This window comes from Salvelinus alpinus, chromosome 10 (genome assembly GCF_045679555.1).
Source record: "Salvelinus alpinus chromosome 10, SLU_Salpinus.1, whole genome shotgun sequence".
In the NCBI taxonomy this organism is placed as follows: Eukaryota; Metazoa; Chordata; class Actinopteri; order Salmoniformes; family Salmonidae; genus Salvelinus; species Salvelinus alpinus.
In genome coordinates, this window is record NC_092095.1 from 38,531,352 (window position 1) to 38,555,790 (window position 24,439).

Consider the following 24,439-nt stretch of genomic DNA (forward strand, 5'->3'; position numbering starts at 1 on the left):
TATGGGCCCTGGGGCCTGTTGCACAAAACTAGGATAAGGGATTAAGCCAGGATATCTTGGTGATCCTGGCTCAATTGATCCGTAATCCGGTTGCACTAAAGATGGATAGGGGGCAGGAGGATATGTTATGGTATAAATTACCATGGAGATTTATTCTGTGGAGCTAGCCTGCTCCAGACCAGGCTAAATTCCAGGATCTATTTAATCTCATCCCTAATGTCAGTCAGCAGTCACCACAAATGGAAACCAATAGTTATTTCACTGCTCACTATACATTGTTATCACATATAACTAGACCCACTGTTATTATTTAAACGTTTGTGATCATTAATTTCAATGATTTTGGATAAAAAATGATTTTTAGATGATGTTGCTATCATTAGATAATTTACAGTTTCCCATAGACTATAAGGCTATATATAAAATGATAGAATATTAGGGCCACAGAGGGGAAAAAAACACAAGTCATAATATTGTAACCAGTTGTTTTAAAGGAGGACAGTTGTTAAAATGACAGATGTGGGGCATTTCGTGAAATTGTACTTCAGTATGGTTTCATAAACAAAGACATGCTGATGTGCCAGAATATTAAGTATCACATTGTCATAAGTATCAAAACTGTAAAAACAATATGTAGCTTTTCTGCAGAAAGAACCAGCCTCATAAATTTATGACTTTATCCTTTTTCTTCAGTGTGGCCCTAGTACTCTGTCATATAAACAAATACACATTCCATATGAATATAAAAACACAATGTGTAACATTATGTTCCTTTATTGAATAAGGACAAAACAAAGCAGGTAAACCATCAGCTCCTTTCGAAACTGAAGTCACAGTGACTCTACAAGATGGAAAGCACAGAATCCAAGCATATTATACAAAATGATACATACACATTCAAAGGTCTGTATATAACACACCCTGCATGTCTGCACACTAAAATAAATGCAGGACAAATCCATACACATCAACTGAACAGACAAATGAATGGATGCAGTAGCCTCCCTGCAGCCTTGTATTACACACAGTATACCGCACAAACATCATAAGAGGCCAAATTCGTCAAAAAACGAACCCAAAAAACCCCAAATTCCTCTACCACCGCAGGACATATTTAACCAAAATTGAAAGCACACATACTAACTAAAATAATTCAACACATATTGGTCCCTCAGCAGCCGACCACTGTCGTCATCAGGGAAGATTGCCGGATTGTCCCAGTCCATGGCTGGTGGCACTCTGGGGGCCCTCTCCTTCCTCAGGCAGGCCACATTGTGGAGGACAGCACAAGCCACAGTAATATCACATGCCCTAACAGGGCTGACCCTTAATTTGTGAAGGCAGTGAAAGCGTGCCTTCAGGAGGCCAAAGGTCATTTCAACTCTGGCCCTGGTCCTGGCATGGGCATGGTTGTAGGCCTGCTGTGCTTCCTGGGGGTCTGTGAAAGGTGTCAGGAGAAAAGGCTGGCAGCCATACCCCCTGTCTCCCAGCAACACACCAGAGAATTCACCTGTCAACACAAAATCTCATCATTACTACCTCATAAACACAGTGATATTCTTGACACAGCCATGATGGTTATAAATAGGGGTTGTGTGGCTTACCTTGTGATAGGCACTGATAGATTTCAGAGGCCCGAAAGATTCTGGAGTCATGGACTGAGCCAGGCCATTTTGCCACAACATTGCTGATCACACAGTCAGCATTGCAGACCATCTGAAATCATAAGATGAGGAATATTACACCAATCAATGCACATCACTGGCAATGCAGAGTGTTCGTCAATGGACAATATCAAAAAGTTATGTTCACCTGAACATTAATGCTGTGAAAGGATTTCCTATTCACAAAATCGGCCTCATGGGCACCTGAGGGGGCTTTTATCCTTATGTGTGTGCAGTCCACTGCACCAATGACATTGGGGAAACCTGTCACACAAAGTAATGAGTATCCTACTATGTGTTAACAGTTGTCCTGTAATTTGTAGATCCTCTTACCTGCAATCCTATAGAACTCCTCTTTGATGTCACAGAGTCTTCTGTGGCCAGGGAAGGAGATGAAGACATCTGCTAATGCTTTGATAGCCAGACACACACTCCTTATTGTGCGGCAAATTGTGGCCTTGTTCAGCTGTTCTGCATCCCCCACTGAGTACAGGAAGGCTCCACTAGCAAAAAAGCGCAAGGCCACACAAACCATTTGCTCCACACTCAGTGCATGGCTCCGTGCAGTGCGGTGCTTAATCCTGGGACCCAGTAGTCTGCATAGATACCTGATGCCATCTGCAGAAAACCTGTATCTTTCATATAGATGGTCATCAGGGAAGGCCAGTGGGTCCAACCGGTCCCTGAAGACCCTTTCTCGCCTGAAGGCTCTCCTCAGCACAAGTGCTTCTTCATCCACCACATCTCGCACGAATGGGCATGCCATTGTCAGAGCAGAAAGGAACACACAATTTTGGGCCTTCATATAGGCTAGTGGCCACACCTGGTGCTGGGGGGGTGGGCAAAAGAGGGCGATGCCTTATAACGATGACTTGGTTGTACTGATTGCTGGGAAAATAAAAAAAACCTTAGAAAGATGCCACCGTCCTGTGTGCTCACAATAAGAGCTCATATGTCATGGCTCACTTGACTTTACGAGAATATACCTAATTTTTATTTTGAGCTGTGTCATCTTCTTGGAGCTGGGGGAGGAAAGAAAAATAATGATTAATACATTTGTGTTACAGTTAGCATACAGTGTACATTGAAGGCATATCTCACCTCCCTCTCAAGTTTTTTTATTTCAAGGTCCAGTTTCCTAATTGTCCTCTTTTTTATTTCGGACTCCAGTGCAAGATTTTCCATCTTTTTCTTCTTGTACTGAATGTCTATGTCTGCCAGTTCTATTTGGCGCCGGAGGTGGTTGCCATACAACTTTCTGATAGCTTGTGAGCTCTGTGAACACAATACAATTAGCGCAGCTGGAATTTGGCAGGATGTGGTGTCCTTTTATTAATACGCACTATGTTGCCAGGCTGGTTTTCCCACTGTATAGCATCTGGGTCCTGTAAAAGAAATTAGATTTTTTGATTTTGATGAGGACTCCTCACCATTGTAGAGTAAATAGTACTTTCACAGTCTTAACATGATACCTCATGCCTTCTGGAATCCAGAGAGATGGTCTCCTCCTCATCATCGTCTCCATCATGTGCTGTTGCTGCTGCACTGGGGCCTTCACCCTATCACATTTAATCGGATTCATATTGAAGCTAGTAGACAAGACATGCCAGGCCTACAGTATGCCTTTGATGGAGTACTCACTGGATCAGCATCGTCTGGTGCTTGTGCTGGTGGCTCTAACAGGAACACAGTGCTGCCAGACACTGCAAGGCAATAGGTAAACCAAAGTCAGACAGTCCAAATTGATTCAATATGAATGTGGTTGTATCCCATGTAGAGATGGAAGGACATACCTTGAATGAAGCGGGTGGCATCTTGGGAGGAACCTATGCTCGTCTCTTTCCCCCCAGGGATCCCCTCTAAGACGGGCCTCCAAGGCCATGTCCTCTGCTGGGGTAAGGTCAGCCTTTGGTGACCCACCACCCGTGCCTTGTCTGTGGGTATTCTTTTTCACTGCTAAAACAGTACAGACAATGTGTGAGCAGGCACCTTCTGGGTACAATATATGCTTGTGCTTTGTTAAATATTAGTCAGGGACCATACCATTCTGCAGAATGTTCTTGTATTTGATTTTGACCTGCTGCCATGTCCGTTTTGGCCCGTTCATGTTTAATCTACACACACACACACACACACACACACACATTTAATGGAGTCACACTGCAAAAAATTACTTGGTATTTTTGTCTTGTTTTCAGTAAAAATATCAAAAAATTTATCATAGCTTTATACAGTGTGATGGAGTTACTTTACACAATTTCACTCATATCTGCAGTGCATTTCAATTAAAAATTTAACCGTTTCATAATTACAGTACAACTGCATTTTTGGAGATGTGAATTAAATATTTGAATTGTAATTGTGATGTTTCAGCGGAGCGGTGAGTGTGTAATTGTGCACTACTTACGCATTCAGGCGGTCTGCAATACTTTGCCACGCTTTTTCTCTTTGCTTTATCACTGTGGCGGTGTTGCCTTTCTTCTTAATTATATCTTTTACCTCCTCGTATGCCTCCATGAGGATTTGTGCTTCCGACGGGGAAAAGTACGCGGCTCTAGTTGCCATGGTAAATCAGTTAATCTGTGATCTGTGGCGGGGTCTATTTGAGTGAGCCGTGAGCGCGCACCTATCCAGGATTGGTTTCACCTGGCTTAATGAATCCGTGTCTGCTCATCCTGGCTTGGTCTTTGTGCAACCAATTAAGCCTGGACGCACATGTTTTGGCTTCATTGAGCTCAGCTGAGTCATTTATCCCGGATGTCTTAATTCTACTTTTGTGCAACAGGCCCCAGGTCTCATAGTGTTTGTGTTGTGTTGTTGTTTCAGAAGCCCAGCTCAGTGCGTATCGACCAGCTGGACTGAGAGCAGTTCAACCCAGAGGTCAACACCTTCCCCATCATCGTCCACTTTGGGATCTGGCCCATCCAGCTCAGCTACACCGTGGACACCCAGTAAGATCCTCCCTTTACCCCTCAAACCCCAAACGCCCCCCACCACCCAGGAACTATACTTCCCCTGTCCCGCTCCCCACAACCCCCGGCCCAGCTCAGTTACACTGGGGATCCGCAGTAAGACCCCAACCACTAACCACCCAGGATCTAGATGTATACTGCCCCCAGCCTATCATCCCTGGCCACAAACACTACTGCATAGTCCCCTTCCTCAGACACACTCCTTCCACTCCCCTCTCCCCTGTGCCCCACACTCCTTATTTAAGGAATCTCTCACAGGACGGGTTGATGGTGGCACTCTTCTGTGTTTGTTGAGAGAGAGAGGGGCGTATGTCGTAGAGAGACAGGGAGGTAGAGAACGAGTGGTGTGACATTTTCACATGCGTCGTCACGGGTCCTAAGGTTCCGCCGGGTAATGTCGCTGTGGGAACGACACTGTCTGTCTCGTGAAAAGTAAAGACAAGCAGATACACACACAGACAGTGTGGAGATGGAGGAGAGGGAATACTGTACTGTGCCTGTGCATAATTACCAAAAGTATATTACATTTTCCTCTTCCATCGTCTCCAAGGTGTAGAGAGAAGCAACAACAAACAAAACAAAGCGCCAATCAAAAGTGAAACTCTTCAACTAGTTTATGTTTGTTCACTGTGTCTGTTATTATAATCTGTTGGTTATCGGTATCCTTGTCACATACTACAAGGAGATCCCAAATGTCATTCTATTCCTTTTATAGTGAACTACTTTTGACCAGAGTCCTGATAAAAAGTAGTGCACTACGAAGGGAATAGCGTGCCATTTGGGACACATGCTTAGAAGCCAATGACGAGGGATAGAAGGCTTTATAGCCGGTAAACAGGAGATCTCGTTATTATGAAGCCCCATCATTAGTGTGTTTGTGCTCAGACCTTTGTCTGAGTAATGCAGATTTTTGTCTGTCGGAATATTAGGGATGTCCGTCTGCATCCGCATGTTTCCCCGCGGTCATGGATGCGCGCACACGCACACACACACACACGCACACACACACACACACACACACACACACACACACACGCACACGCACACGCACACACACACTCCCCTCGGCTATGTCAAACCTCTCTGATCCACAGACGACACATTTGTTGACGAACAGTGGACATGATTAACAGGAGGTCGCAAACGTGGAAATGAAATAAGATGGAAAGCACCGGAACATTCCTGCGACATAATGAGGGAAGTGAGGGCAGAGCTGTCTTTAATTGCATTGATGGCAATTAAGAGGGGAGCGAGAAAGGAGAGAGAGGACACAGACACCGCTACATACGTTAAGGTGCCCCTTCCTGTTCCCTTACTTTAGAAATTAATGTTTAGGGTTGTTCTAATCCCAGTATCTATAGAGGGCCACAGGGAGAGGGAGTGAAATTAAAAAAGGAAAGGGGGAGTGAGACGAGGGAGAAGCGGATGGTGGTAAATGAGCATTTACTGGAGAGCGACGGCCGGCAGGCAGCAAATGTTAATGAGCGTGTGGCAGACACACACACACACCAGCCTGTCGTACCTTGAGAGCACAGAGCGGATCTTCTGAAATGTCATGTGAGCAGGTTGGGGAGGGAGGCCTCAGGCTGCAGCTTTAACCTGCTCTCCTCTCCTCCGCAGCCTCCACCTGCGCCCGAACGTACGCACGCCGTTAGGCCAGCGGTGAGCCGATAATCACAGCGGTAAAGCCGTCTGTCTCGCTCCACACCGATCACTAATGAAGTCTCCCTATTAAACAGCTTTAATTCTAATTCCCCTCATCGCCACCATTCCTCTCTCTCTACCGCGGGTTGCTCTCTTGCTTTCTCTCTCTCTACACCACAGGTTTAATTTCTCTGGCTCTCTCTCTGGCTCTTTGGCTCTCTGACTCTATAGCTCTCTGACTCTCTATCTCTCGCGCTCTCTTTCTCATGCCCTCTCTCTTGCTCTCTTTCTCGAGCCGGGCCGCATGCCAGTCGTATAATTGAATAACTTGGCCTCTAAATGAGGAAAAGCTTTAATGGAGCGGCACGGTCAGAGCCCTCACTCTATTATTACAAGATTCTGGCAGTCCGAGGGGGTTTTCAATGGTCCACCACTGTGTCACCTTCCCCAAATCGATGTCCTTTTCAAATAAATTGTAATTCAAATAAATTGTAATTGGGGCATTTGGAGAGATGTCCCTTCTCTTGTCACATAACTACAGCATTTTGCAGAAGAGTGACTAGTGAGTGAAGTAGTGTTACAAGGAGTGCTCATAAACTATTTTGGTGAGCTCTATTGAAATATTAATGTGTTGGTCTGAGAGAAGTCTCTCTCTCTCTATCTCTCTCTCTCTCTCTAAGCTGTGGAAAGCTATGTGAAACTACGCCACCTGCTGGCTAACAGTCCCAAGTTCAAGCAGATAGTCAAACAGAAGCTAACACAGAGGGAGGTGGGTATCACACACACTACAGCACAGTACATCTCACTGCCCACCTGGCCTCATAATAATTAAGTATGACACATGCCAGCTTCATACAATGGTAATGTCCTAGGAGCATAGGGCTGAAACATGTAGCAGTGTAATTACTAGAACCATCTACATTGTAGCCTTGTGCTGCAGAGCTGAGGTCCTGATCCACTCACTGCCTGTAGCTTCTTTTCACCCTTGCAGATCCTTCTTAGGCTACTGCTATTAGTCTCTCCTCACAGCCACTCTATCTCTGGAGCGCCATGTGTCTGGCTAGTAATTTACTCCTTATTAAAGATAAAATCCACATTAGGGGAAACAGCGCCACTGTTCGCTCCACAGCGACTTAGTTTTTTTGTTGTTGATGAAAACAGAGAAAGGTAAAATTCTAGCTGGACTAGCTTTAAAGCTAGTTTGCACTTTGAGCACTTTGAGCCCCTATAGTGCTTGTTTATCCTTCTAGCTGTGGTTGCTCTTGCTGCCTTTGTTGGTCCTACATGTAGTTATTGTCTGCAGTACCTGCTGTTGAGGCTTTTGTAGCTCCAGGTCAGTCAGTGGTCCTAAATGTGTTTGTATAGTATGTTTATTTTTTATGTTTTACCCCATTTTTCTATCCCCAATTTTGATCTTGTCTCAGAGCTGCAACTCGGGCTCGGGAGGCGAAGGTCAAGTCGTGTGTCCTCCGAAACATGACCCACCAAACCGTGCTTCTTAACACCCATCTGCTTAACCCGGAAGCCAGCTGCACTAATGTGTCGGAGGAAACACCGTTCAACTGACGACCGGAGTCAGCCTGCAGGCGCCCGGCCCACCACAAGGAGTCGCTAGAGCGCAATGAGCTAAGTATAGCCCCCCCAGCCAAACCCTCCCCTAACCCGGATGACGCTGGGCCAATTGTGCGCCGCCCTATAGCACTCCCGATTACAGCGATGCAGTGCCTTAGACCGCTGTGCCACTCGGGAGGTGTGTGTATAGTATTTTATTAGGATCCCCACACAAAACATAAAACATGACATAAAATGTATTAACAACTTCATCAAAAGGACAGAACTACATACATTTAAAATAAGTATGCACGCTTTTATATGTGTATGACTTCATAATCATTTGATTAAAAGATGCTACTGAAAAATGTGAAAATGGAAATTCAATAACAATGAGGTGCATTGCAAATAGGCTGACACGTTTCACCTTTTGTTAGTTACCACACGCTATGGGCTTCATTAGGTAAAATCCATATTCATGAACATGAAATAACCAGGCCTTGAATCTTGAGCGTTGTTACAGTTTATCGCCCTTAATCTGTGACTGGTTTGCATTTCTGAACATCAAATGTTATTAATCATTAGTTGTAATAGAAACATGAAGGGTACCATAGCCAAGGGGCTACACCAGAAGTGAATGGTTATCTTGGAATGTACTGTGTAGGGAAAACAACCACATGTGGCAGGCATTGATATGGGGAGAGAGCCATGGATTAGTAATGAAGGGGGTCGAGGTCAGGTCAGGTCACATTAAGGGAGAAGGAAAAGTTTATCACTTAGTTTCCTGCCTAGCAATAAAGATAGAATGTTTAGCGTTTAGCGAGAGACTCCACCCAAAATGGGGTACATATACACCACTATTGTAAACATGTTTTTGTCAATTCAGCTGTTCGATCCTTTGGGAAGAATAAACTTGGTTTAAGTTTTCATAGTGTCCATCGAGTTCTTACTCTGGTAATTAGAACCTAACATGGGTTAGCTAAGATATAGTGTAACGTGTTACAGTCTACCAACCATGAAGGGTTATCTGAGCTATTGTGCTAGGCTTTGGACCTGCTCATAAAATGAACAAGGTCCCGTTAATCAGATTGAGTTGTTTCAGCAGGTAGCAGAGTGGTTTGAGTGTTGGGCCAGTAAGGTTGCTTAATCGAACCCCTGAGCTGGCAAAGTGAAAATCTGTTCTTCTGCCAATGAACAAGGCAGTTAACCCAATTATTATTATTTTTTAAAAAATGTATTTAACCTTTATTTAACCAGGTAGGCCAGTTGAGAACAGGTTCTCATTTACGACTGTGACCTGGCCAAAATAAAGCAAAGCAGGTCGACACAAACAACAACAGTTGTTACACATGGAATAAACAAACGTACAGTCAATAACACAATAGAAATAAGTCAATATACAGTTCCCCGGTAGGCCGGGGAATAAGAATTTATAAATAAGAACTTGTTATTAACTGACTTGCCTGGTTACATTTTTTTATATTTTTCAATTACGCTCCTGCTCATATAAAATGAACCAGAATCAGATGGGAGTTTCACGTAAAGTCCTTGGCTCCCTCTAATGCGTTCAACTCGGCCACAGATGTGAACGTAGCAACCTTGAATTGCGTGGAGTTTCTTCCCTCTAAAGTGTCAACTTAATGGTTTCCACCTCAGCAACTTGTCTTACATTTTGTGATAATCTGCGTGTTTGTGTGCCCTGAGCTCAGTCAATTAGCCCGTTTCCCAGGTAGCGCTGGCAAGGAGCTCAGGCAGCGTCGCTAATGATTACTGATATTCCCACTGTCAACCCACAGAGCAATTAGTTCAACGCACACCAAGCCATCACAGCTCCAAGGGCTAGCCATGTCAGCGAGTCTTCACACAGCTAGAACAATTCAGCAACACTCTTATTATCCACAACCCCCTGGGAACATCATTAGGAGTGTGTGTTTTTGTGTACGTGTGTGAGCATGTGTTTGTGTGTTTGCACGTCGTTTGTGTCACTTGTTCATCCACAGGTCCGGTAAACGCTCATTTGTTGTTTTCTGCTGAACCGGGTATAAAATGGGCCTTTAAATTACAGAGAGAGGCCTTTCATCTCTTCAGAGAAAGAAGGGCTTGTTAGTGTTAGTGGAGGTTGATGGTTGGTGCTCTAGTTCTGTGACTGCCAGTATGGCCCCAAATGGCACTCTATTTTCTACTTAGTGCACTACTTTTAACCAGGTGCCATTTTGGACATAGCTACTGTAGGGTAAGTGAGGAGTGGAGGTTCCAGTGTAGGGGGCTCTCACCCCAGAGAGAAGCCCAGATGGTGTCTCTGTCTGCCTCTAGAGAGACTGCAGTGTGCTCCACCCCAGATGGAGGATCCACGGCCCCTGGCTGGCCACTTTGATTCGCTTCAGACACCACTGCCTGTCAACACACACACATGTAGCGATACCAACACACACACGAAAATGTAGGAACGTATGTAGCAACGCCAACAACTGCATGCAGACATTCAGTTTAGGTGGAGTCTCCTCCTTTTCTCTAAACATGACATCTTTGTTGCTATGCAGGGAGTTAAGTAACTGTTCATTCTCCCTTAATGTGACCTGTCATGACCTCTGCTCCCATTCCTCACTAATCCACAGCTATCCACCCTTATCACTGACCGCAACCATGTGATTGCCTTTTCCTTTCTTACTAACATTCCAAGCCCCTGGCTCTTATCCAACATTAATTGACCCCACCATATACAGTTGAAGTCGGAAGTTTACATACACTTAGATCGTTTTTCAACCACTCCACAAATGTCTTGTTAACAAACTATAGTTTTGGCAAGTCGGTTAGGACATCTACTTTGTGCATGACACAAGTCATTTTTCCAGCAATTGTTTACAGACAGATTATTTCACATATAATTGTATCACTGACTCACTTTATCACAATTCCAGTGGGTCAGAAGTTTACATACATTAAGTTGACTGTGCCTTTAAACAGCTTGGGAAATTACAGAAAATGATGTCATGGCTTTAGAATCTTCTGATAGGCTAATTGACATCATTTGAGTCAATTGGAGGTGTATCTGTGGATGTATTTCAAGGCCTACCTTCAAACTCAGTGCCTCTTTGCTTGACATCATGGGAAAATCAAAAGAAATCAGCCAAGACCTCAGAAAATATTTGTAGACCTCCACAAGTCTGGTTCATCCTTGGGAGTAATTTCCAAACGCCTGAAGGTACCACGTTCATCTGTACAAACAATAGTACGCAAGTATAAACACCATGGGACCACGCAGCTGTCATACCGCTCAGGAAGGAGATGCGTTCTGTCTCCTAGAGATGAACGTATTTTGGTGCGAAAAGTGCAATTCAATCCCAGAACAACAGCAAAGGACCTTGTGAAGATGCTGGAGGAAACAGGTACAGACATATCTATATCCACAGTAAAACGGGTCTTACATCAATTTAACCTGAAAGGCAAGGAAGAAACCACTGCTCCAAAACCGGCATAAAAAAGCCAGACTATGGTTTGCAACTGCACATGGGGACAAAGATCCTACTTTTTGGTGAAATGTCCTCTCGTCTGATGAAACGAAAATAGAACTGTTTGGCCATAATGATCATCATTATGTTTGGAGGAAAAAGGGGGAGGCTTCCAAGCCGAAGAACACCATCCCAACCGTGAAGCACGGGGGTGGTAGCATCATGTTGTGGGGGTGCTTTGCTACAGGAGGGACTGGTGAACTTCTCAAAATAGATGGCTTCATGAGGGAGGGAAATTATGTGGATATTTTGAAGCAATATCTCAAGACATCAGTCAAGAAGTTAAAGGTTGGTCGCAAATGGGTCTTCCAAATGGACAATGACCCCAAGCATACTTCCAAAGTTGTGGCAAAACGGCTTGGGCTAGGCCCCTTTTCTGTCAATTTCCGCCTGAATGACATGCCCAAAGTAAACTGCCTGTTGCTCAGGCCCTGAAGCCAGGATATGCATATAATTGGTAACATTGGAAAACAAACACTTTGAAGTTTGTAGAAATGTTAAAAATAATGTAGGAGAATATCAAAAGAAGAACAAACCTGAATTTGTTTTTGAGAGAGAGAGACCATCATCTTGCAATGGCAAGCATAAGGGCATACTCAATTATAGCTCCTAGGATGTGATTCCTATGGCTTCCACAGGGTGTCAGCAGTCTGTTCAAGGTTTCAGGCTTGTAACTTCCAAAACTAATAAGAAATATCAGTTTCAGTACAGGGACACAGTCTTGGAAATTAGTGCTTCCGCGCACCATGAAGACAAGATTCACCTGCTAAAATTGGTTTCCTATTGAACATACCTCTTTCCATAAGAAATATTAGAGTTTGATTACATTTTAGGGTATCTGAGGAGTAAATAGAAATGTAGTTTTACTTGTTGAAACAAAGTTTAGTGGTAGATCGGATTCCTTTCTCTGCATGTTCAACGATTGGATTACTCAAATCGATGGGGCCGACTAAACAGACTTTTTGGGATATAAAGAAGGATTTTATCTAACAGAACGACACTCCATGTTATAGCCGGGACCCTTTGGATAACAAATCAGAGGAATATTTTCAAAAAGTAAGTGAATATTTAATCGCCATTTGTGAATTTATGAAACCTGTGCCGGTGGAAAAATATTTTGATGTGGGGCGCAGTCCTCAAACAATTGCATGACATGCTTTCACTGCAATAACTACTGTAAAGCAGACAGTGCAGTTAGAATAACAATAATTTAAGCTTTCAACCGATATAAGACACTTGTATGTGCATAAATGTTTAATATCCATCATTTTATGATTATTTATTTGTATTGCGCGCCCTCAAGTTTCACCGGAAGTTGTCCTGCTAGCAGGACGCCTATAAACTCTTAAGAATCGGACCCATTTTTCAATTTTAGCCTAAAATGACATACCCAAATCAAACTGCCTGTAGCTCAGGACATGAAGCAAGGATATGCATATTCTTGATACCATTTGAAAGGTAAAACTTTGACGTTTGTGGAAATGTGAAAGTAATGTAGGAGAAAATAACACGTTAGATCTGGTAAAAGAGAATACAAGCAAAAAACATGCTTTTTTTATTTTTTCTTCATCTTTGAAATGCAAGAGAAAGGCCACAATGTATTATTGCAGTTTAGACGCAATTTAGATGTTGGCCAGTAGATGGCAGCAGTGTATGTGCAAAGTTTTAGACTGATCCGATTTAACCATTGCATTACTGTTAAAAATGTTATAACAACTCTGCCCAAATGTGCCTAATTGGTTTATTGATACATTTTCAAGTACATAACTATACACTCTCCTCAATCAGTTGTGTTGTGACAAGAACTTTGAAAGTTTCTTCAAGTGCAGTCGCAAAAACCATTCAAGCCCTATGATGAACCTGGCTCTCATGAGGACCGCCACAGGAAAGGAAGTCCCAGAGTTGCCTCTGCTGCAAAGGATAAGTTCATTAGAGTTAACTGAATCTCAGGTTGCAGCCCAAGTAAATGCTTCACAGAGTTCAAGAAACAGACACATCTCAACATCAACTGTTCAGAGGAGACTGCGTGAATCAGGTCTTCATGGTCAAATTGCTGAAAAGAAAACTCAACTAAATGACGCCAGTAAGAAGAAGAGACTTACTTTGGCCAAGAAACACGAGCAATGGACATTAGACTGGTGGAAACCTGTTCTTTGGTCTGATGAGTCCAAATTTGAGATTTTTGTTTCCAACCTCTCTTTGTGAAACGTAGAGTAGGTGAACAGATGATTTCCACAGGTGTGGTTCCCATCATGAAGCATGGAGGTGTGATGATGTGGGGGTGCTTTGCTGGTGACACTGTCAGTGATTTATTTAGAATTCTAGGCACATGGCTACACACCTCCAGGCTGTGTAAGGGCTATTTGACCAAGAAGGAGCGTGATGGAGTGCTGCATCAGATGACCTGGCCTCCACAATCACTTGACCTCAACCTAATTGAGATGGTTTGGGATAAGTTGGACCGAAGAGTGAAGGAAAAGCAGCCAACAAGTGCTCAGCATATGTGGGAACTCCTTCAAGACTGTGGTAAAAACATTCCAGGTGAAGCTGGTTGAGAGAATGGCAAGAATGTGCAAAGCTGTCAAGGCAAAGGTGGCTACTTTGAAGAATCTCAAATATAAAATATATGTTGATTTGTTTAACACTTTTTTGCTTACTACATGATTCCAATTTAGAAAATATTACAAATAAAGGAAAACACTTGAATGAGTAGGTGTGTCCAAACTTTTGACTGGTACTGTATATATACTGTATTCGGATGTCCACAGAGGGCCGCTGGCGTGTCTGTGTGCCTGCCTTTGTGTGTGTGTGTGTGTGACCATGTTCCCTTTGATGCGCAGGAGTAGGATGGCATTATTATTTATTCATTTCTTTGTTGTTCTTATTTCCTCGCTGCCGACTGAAAATCATTCAATTTCAAACTGCATCATGGGTAATTTAGTCACTGTAGCAGAGATACCATTGACACATGTCCCCAGTCCTAATTCTGATTTGTAGATGCTGTCTTTCTCAGCCCAGACCAAGTCTGTGTCCCAAATGGCACCATATGAGCCCTCTTTTCTACGTAGTGCACAACTTTTGTCCAATATATAGGGACTTTTGGTAAGCACCTGTCTCTGGTGCTAACCAGACCTCATCTCTCTGGTGTTGTTACCAGTTGTCTTCTCTCCTGTAGGGCTGACAATGTGTACACTTTAGCCCTATAACGAGAGATTTCTGGGTTTCTACACACCCAAGTGTTTGTGTGTGTGTGCATGTCTGTGTGTGTGTATGTGCTCTATGTTTCTCTGTGTGTGTGTGTGTGTGTGTGTGTGTCGGAGCCAGCGTTAGCTGCAGGTCCTAATGAACAGCCTGATGCCTCTGGGCACGCTGCCTGAGATTGGAGTCCAGGCTCCCACACACACACACACACAAATACACACACACATACACCCTCAGCCGCCATGCTACCCAATTCCAATGCCTCAATTAGCCAGGTCTAGTGGAGCTGTCTACTGCTTTCACTGTTATTGTGTCTGTCATGAGACGCAGGGGGTCGGAGCACTACCTAGAGAGAGGGGAGGAAGGAAAGAGGGCTGTGTGTGTACACCTCTGTATATGTGTGTGTGTGTGTGTGTGTGTGTGTGTGTGTGTGTGTGTGTGTGTGTGTGTGTGTGTGTGTGTGTGTGTGTGTGTGTGTGTGTGTGTGTGTGTGTGTGTGTGTGTGTGTGTGTGTGTGTGTGTGTGTGTGGTCATTCTGTATGTACCTGTTTGTGCGTGTCTCTGTGTATGCATGTGTCTCTCTCTCGGTTCCTGTATCTGTAACTGTGTGGTGTAAAGATGGTTGGCTGTCCCCTGTAGCAGCAGCTCTAACCCAGTAGATCAATAATGTATGTGTGTTTGTCAGGAAGCTCTGCAGAAGATTTGACAGAAGAACACCATGTGCCGGGAGGTGACCGTTGAGCTCACTAGCCATGGAAGACTGGCATCCGCTTCTGGAAGACTGGCATCCGCTCTGACGTCTATCAGGTAGGCAGGAGAGACGCTACGCTGCCACACTGCACCCAGCCTAACACACACTTTGGCAGAGACGCAGAAAATATATGCACAAGGACACACGCTCATGCAGCAAACAGATGCAAGCACATGCACACAGACACAGAGACACAGAAGTATTCACACTCACACACTGTACCCACGCTCACACAGACACACACATACACACACACAGATGTACACTACCACCAGTTTTTTTTCTGCCATCACACCATAACATCACCAATGCATAGCAAAGAGACACACATGGCTAGCAGATTGTTGTCAGGTCTGATATGTGGCCGGTAGCTAGAGGCTTCCATTGATGACATCCCAGCCCAATCAATCTCACAAACACACACACTCTTACCCCTACACACACACACACACACACACACACACACACACACACACACACACACACACACACACCTGTCTCCTACTGAGGACCCAGTGAGTAAATTGGTCTGGGAGTGGACCCATGCGGATGTTGTCTGAGCCACTAAGCCAGCCATGCAGGCAGTAAGGCTGTAGCCTAGTCTGATGAGTTGAGACACGGTCTTGCTTTGTTAATTGGCTAGTTAACAAGGCCTTGGAGTAGTGTGGCCATGCCCTGTGGAGGGGTGCAGGCCAGCAGGGTGCACACTGTGGGCGGCGGGTGGGCAGGCGAGGGCCAGGGGTGGGCTAACAGATTGGGCTGCGTGGGTTAGCGGTTAGTGCAGAGAGAGAGAGAGAGAGGTGGAGCAGAGAGAGTGAGAGATGGAGCAGAGAAAGAGAAAGAGAGAGGGAAACGCAGCTCATTTAACTGATCTGTAGGAACCCTGGGCCCCCTGCAAGGCCCCCGGTAACACTAATTAAAACTTGCAGCTCAGCCTGCTCTTTGTGGTGGCGCAGGGTTAATGGATGTTCCACCCGCTACACAATGCTCCCCACACTGTTCTCCAGTCTGGCTTGATAAGACTCCTGCTAATGATAGCTCACATTGGTTACACTCTCTTTCTCTCATTTACTTGCTTAGTCTCTCTCACTCTCCAGCTCTGTCTATAGCTTGGTCTCACTCTCTTTATCGCTCTCTCTCTCTCTCTTTATCTCCCTCTCTCTAACTTTCTCTCCCGGGCTCAATCTCACTGCCTCTGCATCTCTCCTCTCTCCCTCACTCCTTTCCTCCTTTCTCTCCTTCCTTCTTTCTTTGTTTGACACTTTTGAGAGATGTGACTCAGTGACAAAAACAGGAGAAGCCTGTCTGTTAGTTTCTGCAGGCACATTTGTGTCAACATGTTGAAATAGCGGTCTTGATTCGTTCGTGCCAAAATGTGAATTTCCCTCACAACTCTCATTTCTCTTCATGGTGAGAACACACACTTATTGGGCTTTTGATTATTGAATCTCCCTCTGTCGGAGCACCACTTAATAAATAATGACCAGCTGATTGATTTGACATGTTCTCTCTCTCGCTCTCCCTCTCCTCTTTTCTCTACTCTCTGTCGCTGTATCTCTATTCTTTCTCTTGCTCTGTGTCTCTCTCTCTCTCCATCTCCCTCCACCCATCTCTCGCTCGCTCTCTCCCCTCTCTGTCTCTCTCTCTCCCCTCTCTGTCTTTCTCTGCAGCATGCCATGATGTTTTCAGTGTTGACCCACCACGTCTGCTACCACCACTGTCTGAAGCACCTGGACAAGCTGATTGGCTACGTCTTCAAGGAGCGCTGCCTACTACAGGTGAAACACACAAACGCGCACACACTCAGCCAGCCAGCGGAACATTACAGCAGGAAATAGTCAGGTAAGGACAGGTAATGGTAATCAACACTTACTCTACAAGTCATACATGCCCCTGCAGCAGCCCGCAGCATGTCTATGTATGTGTAACTGCTGTGTGCTGTAATGATATTCTCCAGGATACAACACAATATAACACACACACAGTGTAGTCTTCCAGAATGTAACCTTTCTCAAATGAATGGGCCGAGCCATGGATGCAAGGACTCACCATCCATGTTATCAAAATTGTAGTTTTAACCATATTTTGATGCTTAATATTGTTTGTTTACATGTACTTTGTTTACAAACATTGGAGTAAAACAAGCTTATATTTTGGGTTCTGATGGGGTACAACAGTTGAACTAAGCTCATGAGGCATTTGTTATATTTTTTAGTAATCAATGGGTACATGTCATTAAGTCCAAAAATAGATTTAGCAACTGTGGATTACCCCTTTTTTAAAGAGAAGGTTGCCCCATGATCATACACTCAAGGCCCTCTTAGTCACTCCCTGTTGAACAAGGGAGAGCTCAGATTTTTGTTTGAAAGTCTCTGAAAAAGTATTCTATTGAAAAAATGTGGTTACCAGCTAGCTACGGTTTGAGTTTTGATCCCGCAACACGGTTGGCTGGGACTGCTGCTCGGGCCTGGAATTTCGTGATTTTAGGGGCAAGGCCATTTGGTCGTGCCCAATCTGCCAGGGCACCAAGGCCATTAACCAAAATAGCCAATTTAGAGGTTAAATTGATTTGAAAACCGAAAAACATTAGTTATGCGGTTAAGAAAAACAAAAGTGTATGTAAATAAATAATTAGCCTACATGTCAAAGTATTGGCTACAGCCTGTCATGTTCAGACCTATGCTTACATGAGGGAGGTGCCTGAACAGGTAGCCAAATGTATACAGCTCATGAAACATGAAACCAACACTTTACATATTGTGTTTAAATTGTTGTTCACTATACAGTACCAGTCAAAAGTTGACACCTACTCATTCAAGGGTCTTTCTAGATTTGTACAATTTTCTACATTGTAAAATACTAGTGAAGACATCAAAACTATGAAATAACACATATGAATCATGCAGAGGGTAGCCACCCTTTGCCTTTATCAGGTATTAAGGTAAGACCCAAGTGCAGACTGTGTGAAGTAACAATGTTTATTGTAACAGGGGCAGGCAAACGACAGGTCAAGGCAGGCAGGGGTCGATAATCCAGAATAGGAGCAAAGGTACAGGACGGCAGGCAGGGTCAGGAACAGGCAGAGTGGTCAGGCGGATGGGTACAGGGTCAGGACAGGCAAGGGTTAAAAACAGAAGGATGAGAAAGAGAGGCAGGGGAGAAGACAGGAGCTGACAGGACAAACGCTGGTAAGCTTGACAAACAAGAGGAACTGGCACAGACAGACAGAAAACACAGGTATAAATACCCAGAGGATAAGTGGGGAAGATGGATGACATCAGATCAGGACATGACAGTACCCCCCCCACCCCCTCTAGTGACGCCACCTGGCGTTCCACCTGGGTGGATACCTGGTTGACTGGGGTGCCGGCGGTGAAAGTCGGCGAAGAGGACCGGGTCCAAAATGTCTTTAGTGGGAACCCAGCACCTCTCCTCCAGGCCATAATCCTCCCAGTCAACCAGGTACTGGAAACCCCTGACCCATGGTTGAACCCTCAGGAAGCATCTCACCGTGTACGCTGGCTGGCAATTGATGACTCGGGGTGGGGGCTACAATCAGTAGACAAGGGGCAGTCAGACATGGTTTTGACTCTAGACACAGAAAAGGTAGGAAAAACACAGAGGGTACGGGGCAACAGAGGACGAACAGCAGAGGGGCTAATGATCTTGGAGCGGGGGAAAAGGTCTCGGCTTCTGGGGGTGTAGCCACAGCACCATAGCGGCGTGCCAGCGCCTCAGGCTTGACCTTCTTGGAAACCGGTCGGTGCTGTAGAAGCGAAGTGGCCCGGGCCTTACTGAACCCCTCCTGGAGGTCCTGGTATTCTGCGGAGCTGGCGGAGACGTCCGGGGCATTTTCCAAGCCCACAGGAAGACATCCCGGGGCAGGCTGAGCTGACTTCAGGCAATGAGTGTGGCAGGATGGGCACCAGTCCACGACGGCACCAGTAGCCCAGTCAATGGAGGGATTGTCACTGGAGCCGAGAGAATCCCAATACCACGGCAACCTGCGGAGACTCAACCAGCAGGAATTGGATCATCTCACTGTGGTTCCCGAAACTCGTAGGTTGACGGGGGTGGTCTGATTGGTGACCCGGCCTATAGAGCGCCCGTCCAGCGCTCTAACACCCATGGTAATGGAGAGGGGTTGAGTGGGGAAGCCCAGCTCAAACGCCAGGGTAACGTCCATGAGACTCGCATCGGCCCCCGAGTCGTTGAATACCTGGAGAGACTTGGGCTGGTCGCCCCACAGCAGGGTGGCATGGAGAGGGGGGCGAGTAAGGGGAGAAGAACCATTTTCTTTTAGACCCACCAGTGTACTCACTCCAACGAATGAGCTAGGTCTCTTGAAGGGACAAGTAGACACAAAATTACTGTCAGAACCGCAATACAGACAACTCTGAGTCTCAAGTCTGCGTACTCGGATGGAGACAACCTAGCCCTGCCGAGCTGCATCGACTCGGGAAGAGAGGAATCGTTACTCTCCGGAGGCTCTTGGAGAGAGTCGGGTAAGCTCGGATCCTCTTGGAGACGTAGACGCCAGGGACTTCCGGAGTTCATCAGCTTTAACCTCTCTGGGGCAGGTGGGACGCAATCGTCCCACCTGGCCAATAGCCAGGGAAAATACAGCGCGCCATATTCAAATAAAATGATATAAAAATCAAACTTTCATTAAATCACACATGTATGATACCAAATTAAAGCTACACTCGTTGTGAATCCAAGCAACATGTCAGATTTCAAAAAGGCTTTTCGGCAAAAGCATAAGATGCTATTATCTGATGATAGCACAACAGTAAACAAAGAGAGTAGCATATTTCAACACTGCAGGCACGACACAAAACGCAGAAATAAAATATAAATCATGCCTTACATTTGACAATTATTTTGTTGGCACTCCAATATGTCCCATAAACATCACAAATGGTCCTTTTGTTCGATTAATTCCGTCGATATATATCCAAAATGTCAATTTATTTGGCGCGTTTCATCCAGAAAAACACAGCTTCCAACTTGCGCAACGTCACTACAAAATATATCAAAAGTTACATGTAAACTTTACCAAAACATTTCAAACTACTTTTGTAATACAACGTTAGGTATTTTTAAACGTTAATAATCGATCAATTTGAAGACGGGATGATCTGTGTTCAATACAAAAAGAAAACAAACTGACGCAACATTTTTGGTAACGTGCCTCTCTCAAACAATTTACTTCATGTGCCCCTCATTTACGATTGCCTTACTTCTTCATTACACAAAGGAATAACCTCAACCGATTTCCAAGGACTGGTGACATCCAGTGGAAGCGGTGGGAACTGCAAACAAGTCCCTTAGAAATCTGGTGTCTCAATGAAACCTCATTGAAAAGACAGTGACCTCAAAAAAATAAAAATTCTGAATGGTTTGTCCTCGGGGTTTTGCCTGCTACATAAATTCTGTTATTCTCACAGACATGATTCAAACAGTTTTAGAAACTTCAGTGTGTTTTCTGTCCAAATATACTAATAATATGCATATGTTATATTCTGGGGATGAGTAGCGGGCAGTTGAATTTTGGCATGCTATTTATCCAAAAGTGAAAATGCTGCCCCCTGCCCCGAAGAAGTTAAGGTGGGATTCCTGAGTGAGCGATTGGGACCGCAATTGGACCCCTTCTCCCTCCTTCGTTCCCATAGCCGACCATCGATCCGGATGGTTAATGCAACGAGTGAGTCAAGATCCGTCGTTAGTTCTCGGGCTGCCAGCTCAACCTTTACCTCTTCCGATAATCTGTTCAAGAACGTGTCGGACAGTGCTTCCAGGTTCCAGGTACCCTCCGCTGCTAGCTTGCGGAACTCCACCGTATAGTCTGTCACACAGAGGGTGTCCTGCCAAAGCTGGAGTAACTTCTGGGCAGCCTCTCTCCCGGACACCGGAGCCTCAAACTTTTCTCACCTCTGCCACGAATACCTCCAGACTGAGGCAGACGGCGGATTGTTGCTCCCATACCATCGTGGCCCAGGCGAGTGCCATCCCATCAGTGTAATAATGTACGCTATCTCTGAGCGGTCCAAGGGGAACGAAGAAGGCTGCATATCGAAAACGAGGGAGCACTGGGAGAGAAAGGCCTGGCAGGTTCTGGAATCGCCATCATAGCGCACCGGGGGAGGTAAGCGGAGTTCCCGGGAAATCGGTGATGCGCTGCTACCACCCGGGTTACAGAGGGGCTGGGAGGTTAGCATCGTGGTAGGCTGCCTAGTAGGCAACCCACAGAATTGCTCCCGGAATGCGTCCAAGGCTAGGTCGTGACGTTCGGCCACGGCCTGGAACCCTTTCATCAGACAGTGAAGCAACTCCTCGTGCCTACCAATGGTGGCTCCTTGGGAGGAGATGGCGTTGCGGAGCTGGTCCGTGTCTGTTGGGTCAATTCATGGCCAGATCGTACTGTCAGGTATCAAGGTAAGACCCAAGTGCAGACTGTGTGAAGTAACAATGTTTATTGTAACAACAAGGGTAGGCAAACGACAGGTCAAGGCAGGCAGGGGCCAATAATCCAGAGTAGGAGCAAAGGTACAGGATGGCAGGCAGGCTCAGGGACAGGCAGAGTTCAGTGGCGCAAAGGTACAGGAAGGCAGGCAGGCTCAGGCTCAAGGACAGGCAGAGTGGTCAAGTGGGCAGGTACAGGGTCAGAACAGGCTGACAGGACAAACGCTGGTAAGCTTGACAAACAAGATGAACTGGCACAGACAGACAGAAAATATAGGTATAAATACCCTGAGGATAAGTGGGGAAGATGGACGACACCTGGAGGGGGTGGAGACAGCTGAAAAAGATCAGGGCGTGACAGCCTTGATGACAGCTTTACACACTCTTGGTATTCTCTCAACCAGATTCACCTGGAATGATTTTACAAGAGTCTTGAAGGATTTCCCACATATGCTGAGCACTTGTTGGCTGCTTTCCCTTCACTCTGTGGTCCAACTCATCCCAAACCATCTCAATTTGGTTGAGGTCGGGGGATTGTGGAGGCCAGGTCATCTGATGTAGCATTCCATCACTCTCCTTGGTCAAATAGCCCTTACACAGCCTGGAGGTGTGCTGGGTCATTTTCCTGTTGAAAAACAAATGATAGTCCAACTAAGCGCAAACCAGATGGGATGGCGTATCGCTGCAGAATGCTGTGGTAGGCATGCTGGTTAAGTGTCCCTTGAATTTTGAATAAATCACAAATAGGGTCACCAGCAAAGCACCCCCACACCTTCTCCTCTATGCTTTACGAGGTGAAATACACATGCAGAGATCATCCTTTCACCTACTCTGCGTTTCACAAACCACGGCGGTTGGAACCAAAAATCGCAAATTTGGACTCATCAGACCAAAGGACAGATTTCCACCGGTCTGATGTCCATTGCTCGTGTTTCTTGGCCCAAGTAAGTCTCTTCTTATTGGCATCCTTTAGTAGTGGTTTCTTTGCATCAATTCGAACATGAAGGCCTGATTCACGCCGTCTTCTCTGAACAGTTGATGTTGAGATGTGTTTGTTTCTTGAACTATGAAGCATTCATTTGGCTGCAACCTGAAGTTCAGTTAATTCTAATGAACTTATCCTTTGCAGCAGAGGCAACTCTGGGTCTTCCTTTCCTGTGGCGGTCCGCATGCGAGCCAGTTTCTTCATAGTGCTTGATGGTTTTTTCGACTGCACTTGAAAAAACGTACAAAGTTCAATCAAAGTTTCCGAATTGACTGACCATGTCTTAAAGTAGTGATGGACAGTCATTTCCCTCTACTTATTAGAGCTGTTCTTGCCTTAATATGGACTTGGTCTTACCTTGTCACAACACAATTGATTGGCTCAAACACATTAAGAAGGAAAGCAATTCCACAAATTAACTTAACAAGGCACACATGTTAATTTGAATGCGTTCCAGGTGACTACCTCATGAAGCTGGTTGAGAGAATGCCAAGAGTGTGCAAAGCTGTCATCAAGGCAAAAGGTGGCTACTTTGAAGAATCGAAAAAATAAAATACATTTTGATTTGTTTAACACCTCTTTGGTTTACTACATGATTCCATACATGTTATTTTATAGTTTTGATGTTTTCACTATTATTCTACAATGTAGAAAATAGTACAAATAAATGAGTATGTGTGTATAACTTTTGACTACTACTGTATATATTTTACCTTGGAATGTTTACAAAAATTATTTACAGTGGGGAGAACAAGTATTTGACACACTGTCGATTTTGCAGGTTTTCCTACTTACAAAGCATGTAGAGGTCTGTAATTTTTATCACAGGTACACTTCAACTGTGAGAGACGGAATCTAAAACAAAAATCCAGAAAATCACATTGTATGATTTTTAAATAATTAATTTGCATTTTATTGCATGACATAAGTATTTGATCACCTACCAACCAGTAAGAATTCCGGCTCTCACAGACCTGTTAGTTTTTCTTTAAGAAGCCCTCCTGTTCTCCACTCATTACCTGTATTAACTGCACCTGTTTGAACTCGTTACCTGTATAAAAGACACCTGTCCACACACTCAATCAAACAGACTCCAACCTCTCCACAATGGCCAAGACCAGAGAGCTGTGTAAGGATATCAGGGATAAAATTGTAGACCTGCACAAGGCTGGGATGGGCTACAGGACAATAGGCAAGCAGCTTGGTGAGAAGGCAACAACTGTTGGCGCAATTATTAGAAAATGGAAGAAGTTCAAGATGACGGTCAATCACCCTCGGTCTGGGGCTCCATGCAAGATCTCACCTCGTGGGCCATCAATGATCATGAGGAAGGTGAGGGATCAGCCCAGAACTACACGGCAGGACCTGGTCAATGACCTGAAGAGAGCTGGGACCACAGTCTCAAAGAAAACCATTAGTAACACACTACGCCGTCATGGATTAAAATCCTGCAGCGCACGCAAGATCCCCCTGCTCAAGCCAGCGCATGTCCAGGCCCATCTGAAGTTTGCCAATGACCATCTGGACGATCCAGAGGAGGAATGGGAGAAGGTCATGTGGTCTGATGAGACAAAAATAGAGCTTTTTGGTCTAAACTCCACTCGCCGTGTTTGGAGGAAGAAGAAGGATGAGTACCACCCCAAGAACACCATCCCAACCGTGAAGCATGGAGGTGGAAACATCATTCTTTGGGGATG

The 24,439-nt window shown here is 45.0% G+C and overlaps 1 protein-coding gene and 2 pseudogenes across 3 annotated transcripts; 2 read left to right on the forward strand and 1 right to left on the reverse strand.

Annotated features, from left to right (window-relative positions):
• LOC139532924 (ribonuclease 3-like) overlaps nucleotides 1-4,619 on the forward strand; it is a 57,314-nt pseudogene extending 52,695 nt beyond the window's left edge.
• Nucleotides 738-4,455, reverse strand: LOC139532048 (putative nuclease HARBI1). Of its 3 annotated transcripts, none has more exons than XM_071329160.1 (9): nucleotides 3,708-4,455; nucleotides 3,458-3,620; nucleotides 3,306-3,367; nucleotides 3,137-3,223; nucleotides 3,008-3,049; nucleotides 2,766-2,939; nucleotides 1,998-2,686; nucleotides 1,605-1,716; nucleotides 738-1,510 (listed from the first exon to the last, which is right to left on the reverse strand). In XM_071329160.1, exons 7-9 carry the CDS (start codon nucleotides 2,064-2,066, stop codon nucleotides 1,140-1,142), a joined length of 552 nt encoding a protein of 183 aa, XP_071185261.1. In that variant the 5' UTR covers nucleotides 2,067-2,686; nucleotides 2,766-2,939; nucleotides 3,008-3,049; nucleotides 3,137-3,223; nucleotides 3,306-3,367; nucleotides 3,458-3,620; nucleotides 3,708-4,455; the 3' UTR covers nucleotides 738-1,139. The 3 variants fall into 3 exon arrangements, 2 of the variants coding, with proteins under 2 accessions (XP_071185261.1, XP_071185260.1); XM_071329159.1 differs by having other exon boundaries at nucleotides 1,998-2,552; nucleotides 2,651-2,686; nucleotides 2,766-3,049; XR_011666481.1 differs by having other exon boundaries at nucleotides 1,813-2,686; nucleotides 2,766-3,049.
• A 10,625-nt stretch (nucleotides 4,620-15,244) lies between the features above and the next one.
• The window catches only part of LOC139532047 (ribonuclease 3-like), a 146,544-nt pseudogene continuing 137,349 nt past the window's right edge, over nucleotides 15,245-24,439 (forward strand).

Coding starts and splice junctions, on each gene's coding strand:
- LOC139532048 (XM_071329160.1), bottom strand. CDS start 2,066: ATGTCTTCATCTCCTTCCCTGGCCACAGAAGACTCTGTGACATCAAAG. Junction 1,717..1,997: donor GGAGTTCTATAGGATTGCAG/GTAAGAGGATCT, acceptor TTATGATTTCAG/ATGGTCTGCAATGCTGACTG. Junction 1,511..1,604: donor CTATCAGTGCCTATCACAAG/GTAAGCCACACA, acceptor TTGTGTTGACAG/GTGAATTCTCTGGTGTGTTG.